Below are 11052 nucleotides of genomic sequence, written 5' to 3' on the forward strand. Positions count from 1 at the left end.
ATGCGGGGCCCACTAATTAATTATCTACATTCAATGTGCTGTAAATTATAAAAATTAGCTGAATGTATACTACCGAAAAAATATACGTATCAATAATCTAAATAGTTTGCATAATTAATCATTTTTCTATGTTAAATATTTCATTTTTGTTTTCGTGCCCTCGTCTAAAAATATCCCACAAAACGAAAAAATATCCATCAGATAAAACACATATACCCAACTCCCAATCTAAATCTTGTAAATAAAAATCCCTATATGTCCTTTGTTAAAACAATACCCAAAAACTGAACGAACAAATTGAAATCGAAGTATTCCAAAATTTTAAGTAATGCATTTAATATTAAGTAGGGTACATACCCAAATTGTTAAGGTCTATATACAAACGAGTCCCGTATTAGGTCTAAACACTTTAAGTCACTTTTGTACAGCTAAGATTAATGCTACATACAAGTATATATCGACCCTTCACAAGGCAACTATAAGTAAACTAAACTAATGAAGCCGATGTTAGTCCGAAAATTTTTAATTTTAATCATAAAGGGTATTATTGTATAAATAGGGGGTTTTCTTTGTATAAAGAGATAAAACATGTGCTGTGATAAATTTCCTTGTGAAGGGATTTTTTGGTTTTCGGCAAGATCGAAACATTAACATCTAATTAAAATTGTTCTAAGAATTTTCTACTAATATTTTCGGTAGTGGGTTTTAAATAGAAACCGTTTCTGCTAAGAGAACGAACAAAAAAACAATCATGCTAATTCAATTATTTTTCTCTCTGCTCTCTTTTTCTTCTCAACACGCGCGCCCTAAAAAATCAATTGACAAAAAATAATCCAAATTATCCATATAACTAACTAAATTAATACTATTACTACTGTACTACCTCCACTCGCTACTAATTCCACACACACACCCACACACATTTTGTACAAACACCCAAATTAAATTCCAAATGCTTTGTACGAACTAACGAATGCCTTGTGCTACTCGTTACTCGCTGTATTTTGAAAAATCAAAACAAATACTAACAGCATTTTTTGGAATTATTTCAATGCAAGGTAAGCAAGCGAAAAGCGGTACTAAAAATACTACTACTACTACTACTTATTCTCGATGGTTGTTTGGTACACTCATTTCTTTTCATTTCTAATTTCTAATTCCTAATCATATTTTTCTAAGTACTTGACTCAAAATGGTATTAACTTATTTTTACCTTTTTTAGTTTATAGCATAGCTTATTTAGTTTCTTTTGAAAGGCCACCTTTCAATGTAGATTATTTGTATTATTTTTTTTCAATTACATATTTCTCGCGCTCCAACAGACACAGAAACTCGTTCATTCGCTACTCTTTATACTACGACCAAGCAACCAGCAAATGCGTTAAGCACCTTGGGTTTTATTTAACTAATAAGCTATGACAATTCTCACACATAGGTCAATTCTAGGTCACCAATATCTAACTTTATACATATATATATATATCTATAAACATACATACAAGTACAATATATATTGTTCAAATTGTAAAACCTTTATGTGTTGAAACGAGTCTTATGTTTTGTGCGTGTGAATTTTTGAACATATTTTCAGTTCTCTTGATGATATTATTTAGTTTTTATCTAAGCATTTCGTAGTGTTTTAGTTCTCGAATCATAAGTTCGATATGCTTGTTAGCAGATATATCTATAGTGTTCTTGTTTATGCCACTTAACTAATTGTTGATTTTTTTATCTGCCCCTCCCCAACAGTCGCTCGGCAGTTATACGCGGTCGTGTCGTAACCTCACTGGGTATGGGCCTGGTGGGGGTGCGAGTCTCAACGACAACCCTATTGGAAGGTTTTACACTTACACGCGATGATGGTTGGTTCGATCTGATGGTGAATGGTGGCGGCGCTGTAACTTTGCAGTTTGGACGAGCACCCTTCCGTCCACAGTCGCGCATTGTGCAAGTACCCTGGAATGAGGTGGTCATCATCGATGTAGTGGTGATGTCCACGTCCGAGGAAAAGGGTTTAGCAACGACTTCGACGCATACTTGCTTCTCTCACGATTACGATCTTATGAAACCCGTCGTGCTGGCCTCGTGGAAGCATGGCTTCCAGGGCGCATGCCCCGATCGCAGCGCTATTCTTGCAGAGTCTCAAGTCATACAGGAGTCCCTGCAAATACCTGGCACTGGTCTCAATCTCGTCTACCATTCGTCCCGTGCCGCTGGCTACCTGTCCACCATTAAGCTGCAACTAACGCCCGATAGCATTCCCGCCTCGTTGCATCTCATTCATCTGCGCATTACCATCGAGGGCATTCTGTTCGAGCGTGTGTTCGAGGCTGATCCGGGCATTAAGTTCACCTATGCCTGGAATCGCCTTAACATCTACAGACAGAGAGTCTATGGTGTGACCACAGCCGTTGTCAAAGTTGGCTATCAATACACCGACTGCAAGGACATTGTCTGGGACATACAAACCACCAAACTAAGCGGTCACGACATGTCTATCTCTGAGGTGGGCGGCTGGAACTTGGACATCCATCATCGCTACAACTTCCACGAGGGTATTCTGCAAAAGGGTGATGGCTCCAACATCTATCTGCGAAACAAGCCTCGCATTATCCTAACGACCATGGGTGATGGGCATCAGCGACCACTGGAATGCTTGGACTGTGACGGTCTAGCCATGAAGCAACGCTTGCTGGCACCAGTTGCGCTTGCAGCTGCCCCCGATGGCAGCCTCTTCGTAGGTGACTTCAACTACATTCGTCGCATCATGACCGATGGCAGCATTCGTACAGTCGTCAAACTGAACGCCACACGTGTCTCGTACCGCTATCACATGGCGCTGAGTCCATTGGACGGCACTCTGTACGTTTCCGATCCGGAATCACATCAGATCATTCGAGTGCGCGACACGAGCGACTACTCACAGCCGGAACTGAATTGGGAGGCCGTTGTGGGTTCGGGCGAACGTTGTCTGCCTGGCGATGAGGCGCACTGCGGCGATGGAGCGCTGGCTAAGGACGCTAAGCTGGCTTACCCTAAGGGAATTGCTATCTCCAGTGATAATATACTGTACTTTGCCGATGGAACCAACATTCGCATGGTCGATCGAGACGGCATCGTGACGACACTCATAGGCAATCACATGCACAAGTCGCACTGGAAACCAATACCCTGCGAGGGCACGCTAAAGCTCGAGGAAATGCATCTGCGCTGGCCAACCGAACTAGCTGTGTCCCCCATGGATAACACACTGCATATTATCGACGACCACATGATCCTACGCATGACGCCCGATGGACGCGTTCGAGTGATTTCGGGACGTCCGCTTCACTGTGCCACCGCCTCTACTGCCTACGACACAGACTTGGCTACGCACGCTACTCTGGTAACCCCGCAGTCCATTGCCTTTGGACCTCTCGGTGAACTGTTTGTTGCGGAGAGCGACTCGCAGCGCATAAATCGCGTGCGTGTGATCGGCACCGATGGACGTATTGCCGCCTTTGCCGGCGCCGAGTCCAAATGCAACTGCCTGGAGCGCGGCTGTGACTGCTTTGAGGCGGAGCACTACCTGGCGACCAGTGCCAAGTTCAACACCATTGCTGCCCTGGCCGTGACACCCGATGGACACGTGCACATTGCCGATCAGGCAAATTATCGCATACGCTCGGTCATGTCCAGCATACCAGAGGCCAGTCCATCGCGCGAGTATGAAATCTATGCACCCGATATGCAGGAGATTTATATATTCAACCGCTTTGGCCAGCATGTGTCCACGCGCAACATTTTGACCGGCGAAACCACCTACGTCTTCACTTACAACGTCAACACATCCAACGGTAAGCTGAGCACAGTGACGGACGCAGCAGGCAACAAAGTGTTCCTCTTGCGTGACTACAGCTCGCAAGTGAACTCCATCGAGAACACGAAAGGTCAGAAGTGTCGTCTGCGCATGACCCGCATGAAGATGCTGCACGAACTAAGCACCCCAGATAACTACAATGTCACCTATGAGTACCATGGACCCACGGGTCTGCTCAAAACCAAACTCGATTCCACGGGACGTTCGTATGTATACAACTACGATGAATTCGGACGCTTGACATCGGCAGTGACTCCAACTGGACGTGTGATTGAGTTGAGCTTCGATTTGAGCGTGAAGGGTGCCCAAGTCAAGGTATCGGAGAATGCACAAAAGGAGCTGTCAATGCTCATTCAAGGTGCCACCGTCATTGTACGTAATGGTGCCGCCGAGTCTCGCACCACTGTCGACATGGACGGCTCCACAACAAGCATTACACCATGGGGCCACAATTTGCAAATGGAAGTGATGCCTTACGCCATATTGGGCGAGCAGAGCCCACTACTGGGTGAGAGCTACCCAGTGCCAGCCAAGCAACGCACCGAAATTGCTGGAGACCTTGCAAACCGCTTTGAGTGGCGCTATTTCGTACGCCGTCAGCAACCAATTGGCAAGCAGCTCAAGGGTTCGCGACCGGTGACCGAAGTAGGTCGCAAACTTCGTGTGAATGGCGACAACGTGCTGACGCTGGAGTACGATCGTGAGACACAATCGGTGGTGGTGATGGTGGATGACAAGCAGGAGTTACTTAATGTTACCTACGACCGCACCTCGCGACCTGTCAGCTTCCGTCCCCAGTCGGGTGACTACGCAGATGTCGATTTGGAGTATGATCGCTTTGGCCGTCTGGTTAGCTGGAAGTGGGGCGTTCTCCAGGAAGCGTACACCTTTGATCGCAATGGAAGACTTAATGAAATAAAATATGGCGACGGCTCGTCGATGGTGTATGCCTTTAAAGATACTTTCGGCTCCCTACCACTGAAGGTGACAACCCCGAGACGCTCTGACTATTTACTGCAGTACGACGATGCGGGTGCACTGCAGAGTCTAACAACACCTCGCGGTCACATACACTCCTTCTCTCTGCAAACATCACTCGGTTTCTTCAAATACCAATACTACTCGCCGATCAACCGACATCCGTTTGAAATCCTATACAACGATGAGGGCCAAATACTGGCCAAGATCCATCCGCATCAGTCCGGCAAGGTAGCGTTTGTGCATGATCCTGCTGGTCGCTTGGAAACCATTTTAGCTGGACTCTCGAGTACCCACTACACTTACCAGGATACCACCAGCTTGGTCAAGTCTGTGGAGGTGCAAGAGCCAGGTTTTGAGCTACGTCGCGAATTCAAATATCATGCTGGCATATTGAAGGACGAGAAACTGCGCTTTGGATCCAAGAACTCTCTAGCTTCAGCGCATTATAAATATGCCTACGATGGTAACGCCCGTCTTAGCGGAATTGAAATGGCAATCGACGATAAGGAATTGCCAACCACACGCTACAAGTACAGCCAGAATCTCGGCCAGCTAGAAGTAGTGCAGGATCTGAAGATCACACGCAATGCCTTCAATCGCACTGTGATTCAGGACTCGGCTAAGCAGTTCTTCACCATTGTGGACTACGACCAGCATAGACGCGTGAAGAGCGTGTTGATGAACATCAAGAGTCTGGACGTATTCCGTCTGGAGCTCGACTATGATCTGCGCAATCGTATCAAGTCGCAAAAGACGACGTTTGGGCGATCAACCGCCTTCGACAAGATCAACTACAATGCGGATGGCCATGTAATCGAAGTGTTGGGCACCAACAACTGGAAGTATCTGTACGACGAGAATGGCAACACGGTGGGAATTGTTGATCAGGGCGAGAAATTCAATCTCGGCTACGATATTGGCGATCGCGTTATCCAACTAGGCGAAGTAGAGTTCAATAACTACGATGCTCGCGGATTTGTGGTCCGACGTGGAGAACAAAAGTATCGCTACAACAATCGCGGTCAACTGATACACGCCTTTGAACGCGAACGCTTCCAAAGCTGGTACTACTATGATGACCGCAGCCGTCTGGTCGCTTGGCACGATAGCAAAGGCAATGTCACTCAGTACTACTATGCCAATCCGAAAACGCCACAGCTAGTCACGCACGTACACTTCCCCAAGCTGGCCAAGACCATAAAGTTCTACTATGATGATCGCGACATGCTGATGGCGATAGAGAATGCCGAGCAACGGTTCTATGTAGCCACCGATCAGAATGGCTCACCACTGGCCTTCTTCGATATGAACGGTGGCATTGTAAAGGAGCTGAAGCGAACACCATTCGGTCGCATTATAAAGGACACCAATCCAGAGTTCTTTGTGCCTATCGATTTCCATGGCGGTCTCATTGATCCGCACACCAAACTAATCTACACCGAGCGCAGGCAATACGATCCCACTGTGGGTCAGTGGATGACCCCACTGTGGGAAACTCTGGCCACCGAAATGTCCAATCCCACCGATGTCTTCATCTACCGCTACCACAACAACGATCCCATTAATCGCAACCGGCCCCAGAACTACATGATCGATTTAGATGCCTGGCTGCAGCTCTTTGGATACGATCTCAACAACATGCAGAGCAGTCGGTACACCAAGCAGGCCCAATATATGCCACAGGCCTCCATCAAGTCGAACACCTTAGCCCCAGACTTTGGCGTAATCTCTGGCCTAGAATGCATTGTGGAGAAGATTAACGAGAAGTTCAGCGACTTCGATTTTGTGCCCAAACCGCTGCTGAAGATGGAGCCCAAGATGCGTAATTTGCTGCCTCGCGTCAGCTACCGTCGTGGCGTCTTTGGCGAGGGCGTGCTACTCTCGAGGATAGGCGGTCGTGCGCTGGTCAGTGTCGTCGATGGCTCCAACAGCGTGGTGCAGGACGTGGTCAGCTCGGTGTTTAACAACTCGTACTTCCTCGACCTGCACTTCAGCATACACGATCAGGACGTCTTCTACTTTGTCAAGGACAATGTGCTGAAACTGCGCGACGACAACGAGGAGCTGCGTCGCCTGGGCGGCATGTTCAACATATCAACCCATGAGATCAGCGAGCATGGTGGCAGTGCGGCCAAAGAGTTGCGCCTGCACGGTCCCGATGCAGTTGTCATCATCAAGTATGGTGTCGACCCAGAACAGGAGAGGCACCGCATACTCAAGCATGCTCACAAGCGCGCCGTCGAGCGTGCCTGGGAGCTGGAGAAGCAATTGGTCGCTGCCGGCTTCCAGGGACGCGGCGACTGGACCGAGGAGGAGAAGGAGGAGTTGGTTCAACATGGTGATGTGGATGGCTGGATCGGCATCGACATACACAGCATACACAAATATCCACAACTGGCCGACGATCCCGGCAACGTTGCCTTCCAGCGTGATGCGAAGCGCAAGCGCCGCAAGACAGGCGTCAGCCATCGACAGAGCAATCATCGACAGCAGCGATACATCGGTGAGTTGGGTGCGTGAGTGGAGGAGCCGGCATTGGAGTGGAGCGAAGCTTACGACGAGTACGGCGAGCTGGAGCAGGACTATTTGATAAAGGTGGGCGAGGTGGCCACCGACTTAAGGTCGCCGCCCAATGATAGCAACGAGACTGTGGAGTTTTTGTAAGTAATTGTAGGTGAAATGCAGTAGGATCCCCAATCGAGGATCGACGGAGGATCTACGGCAGATGGCTTCAAACGCAACACATATTACTAAAAGCATAATATGAACTTTAATTGAGTTTAAAGTTTAGTATTAGAGTCAGAAGAATCGGATCAGGAACAGGAACATAAACAGCACCAGCAACAGCAACAGCAAATGAAACAGCAACAGCCCTCACTACCGAACGAATTAACGAACAAAAAACCATATACATACATATAAATAATAATAATATTAATTATAAAAATCTATAAATTGATGTTGAGTTTAGGCTACAGAGCGTATGTTTAATGTGGCATACATACAAGTATGTCTATCGAATGTGTAATGTTTAATGTACTTTTTTAAAACTGATTGTATTGATTGTAACTGATTGTAATTGATTGTAACTGATTGTAATTGATTGTAATTGATTGTAATCGATGTGTAAAGCAAGCAACTAATCGCATTTGAGCGCCATATACGAGCCATCAGCGTACTCGTATTGAGGCAGCTGCGAGTCTTCGCACAACTCGTTGCATATAGTTTTGTATAAAGCATACATATACATGTGTATATCAAAGGAGCAACAGCATGAGCACAATATATAATACTATATATAGTATATACTATAAAGATATATACGTATTACAGAAAAAAAACTAGTTTGATGATGCTGTCCCCTGTGGATTTTGTGTTTAGTCTACAAATAGGCAACAAATATTAAATAGCAAAGAAAAAAAGAAAAGAAAGAAAAACATCCCATATAGTATATATATGCATACATATATAAAATTAGTAAGATGGAAATAAATATTGATATGACGTGCATACACATACAGATATAAACTCAAAGGAAACGTAATTAAATGTAAAAAGTTTAAAGCCACACACACACACAACAACAACAAAAACAAAAACAACAACAGCCACGAATAGTAACCACTTAGCTTAGCCCACTCGTATGTATGGAAAAAAAAACAAGAAAAGAAAAAACGAAACACAAAGTGAACAATTTAAGCAGCAGCTTCGTTTTCATAAAAATCGCTTTGAATATGTATATAAAATACCAACAACAACAAACAAAACTACAACTACTAAACTATGCTTTAACATATAACGCCTAATTGTTAGTTTACTATTTGTATAATTTGATTTTCATTTGTGTATTATTTTAATTGAAAATCAACTCACACACTCACTTCAACGAATGCTCGAATTCAGAGGACTTTAAAGCGCGTCTACTTAACTTCTTCAGCCGCAAGCCAAAAAGCAAAGAATTGAAATCTCTTAACAGTTGAACGCTTGATAATCCTTACTAAACAATTACTGACTGCTTCTCTAATACTCTTACTCCGCTGAAATGACACTTTCCGACCCATTGTCTAACGTTATACGATTAATGTTGAATTTATTCAGAACGCAAAATGCATTAAACAACAACTTTTTACAAATTGTGATATATTTCTAAACATTTCATTTCATTAACAATATGGGAACGCAAGCGAAAGACTTGCATGAAATGTTGCAAAAGAAAAATCAAAGTAACGAGGAAAGTGAACCGAGAGGAAAGTTTTAAACAAATTGAGTTATTTTCTCAATTTTTTCAACTTAGTTATTATAAACATATTTTGTATTTTACACTTATAGTTTTTAAACAAACAAAATGCAATATTTAGTTTCGTCAGTTTGCCATGTTAATTTTAAAAGCAATGCATTTTATACGCATTTATTTTACTCGACAGATTATACACCTAATACTGATGGTTTTCAGTTAAGCAATATTTACAACAATTATTTTATTGAGTTTATTTAACTGCAACTTCCCCGGTCCCAAATATTGTTTTTTTTTTTCTTCAGCAAACTTTGCACTTAAAGTCGTTGGCATTTTGCTGGCATTTTTATGTTTATAATTATTAACATTATTAAACTATTTATAACTAAACTAAAATCTATTGACTATTGAGATATAAACTAGCATAAACCCCTAGTGCGCATAATTAAGTCTTAAAGAATATACAAATGAGAACAAAAACAAAAGATAATATAAAGTCCCATATAACCGTAAAAGCAAACACCTTGTAATATATACACTGAACTACACGTAGCCACTAAGACTTAGGCTTAAAAACTTGAAAACTCGTAATGAAATCGAAAAAAAAAATTAGCACCTAACTATTGTGAAAATGAGCGAGCATCGTCGCCGTCGTCGTCGGTGTCTTCGGCATCGAGGAAGTAAAATGAAAGCGTAGTAATTAGCTAAAGTGTTAGTAATTTTATTAAATAAAATTATAAATGAAAGGAAAAGAAAAACAGAAATATGACAAACAATTAAACACTATACTTAAGCGAAGCAGGGGAAACTCGAAAATTAATTATCACGTGAGTGAAACGAATGTTGTGTACAAAACGAATTGAAAATGCGAGCGCAGAAAAACACAAATTTTCATGTTTTCCAAAAATAGAAAGCAACTTCAACATCAAAGGGAAATTCTCACACAACATAAAATTGTAAAATAGCAGCAAAAGTATATAAATGTATATGTAATTAAAATTAAGCAGCATTACATTAACCAAAATAAAATTTAAAAAAAAAGTTATTGAAATCAGCAAGATCGAAACAAGGCAAGCATAACATTCTGACTGAAATAAGCAAGTTAAAAGATGAGAAATTAAAATCAATATTCTTTTGCTTACATTTTCTTATTGCACATTTTATTTCCCAACTTTAAATCAAACAGTAATTGTTTTTCAAATGAACTGCAAATTTTCTGCATTCCTCGATTGAGCATAATTTCAAATTAATTATAAATACCACAGACCTTGAAAACAAACACACACGAGCTACATACGTAAATATTCAAGTGTTTCGTACACGAACAGAAATAATAATAACAATTACAAAATTACGATCAGTATTTAAATTGTATGTGTGAAATTGTCTCAAAACTCAATCAGAACGGTATGCAGAAAGTAAATCTAATTTTAAAAATAAAAGCAATTGATGGCAAGAACAAAACAAAAACAAGCATTAATTGTATACATATGAAATACATTTATGGCAAGCCACAAAAAATGATAATACATCCACATAAATATATATAATACCTAATAATACGAATAAAAGCGATTTCAATAAAATGAAAATTAAAAAAAACAAATGCAATAGACTTTTTATTTCTAAAAGGCTTACGGTCGAAGCCAGGTTTGTATTTTAAAACGATTATAATTTATATATGTATTGCTTAAGAAATGGGCATGCTGTGAATAACATGCGTCATCACTGTCCAAGTTGGCGGCGGCCTTTTAACTACACTTGAACCAGCATTGACTACCAGGTAAACATAAATGAGCAGTAGGCAAATGCATTGCTTGTTTATTTATAGTTAAACAGCTGATTTCTGCTTACATTTCGGGATGCACAGTTAGAATTGCATTTGTTTACATTTGAAATGCAACCAATAAGAGAGCCCCAATTTGTTTACATTTCGCAAAGCACCGTAAGGATCGTGCAGCTATTGTGAACCAGTACG

General features: G+C 42.2%; 1 protein-coding gene across 1 annotated transcript in view; it reads left to right on the forward strand.

Moving 5' to 3' along the window:
* LOC115623150 (teneurin-m) overlaps positions 1-10631 on the forward strand; it is a 222303-nt gene extending 211672 nt beyond the window's left edge. Inside the window, exon 8 of the mRNA XM_030517360.1 lies at positions 1750-10631. Within this exon, the coding sequence (XP_030373220.1) occupies positions 1750-7360 (5611 nt within the window). The 3' untranslated portion in view covers positions 7361-10631. The remainder of the gene's footprint in view (positions 1-1749) is intronic.
* The last annotated feature ends 421 nt before the right edge of the window (positions 10632-11052 follow it).

This window comes from Scaptodrosophila lebanonensis, unplaced genomic scaffold (assembly GCF_003285725.1).
Source record: "Scaptodrosophila lebanonensis strain 11010-0011.00,11010-0021.00 unplaced genomic scaffold, SlebRS2 tig00000043-arrow-pilon, whole genome shotgun sequence".
Lineage (NCBI taxonomy): Eukaryota > Metazoa > Arthropoda > Insecta > Diptera > Drosophilidae > Scaptodrosophila > Scaptodrosophila lebanonensis.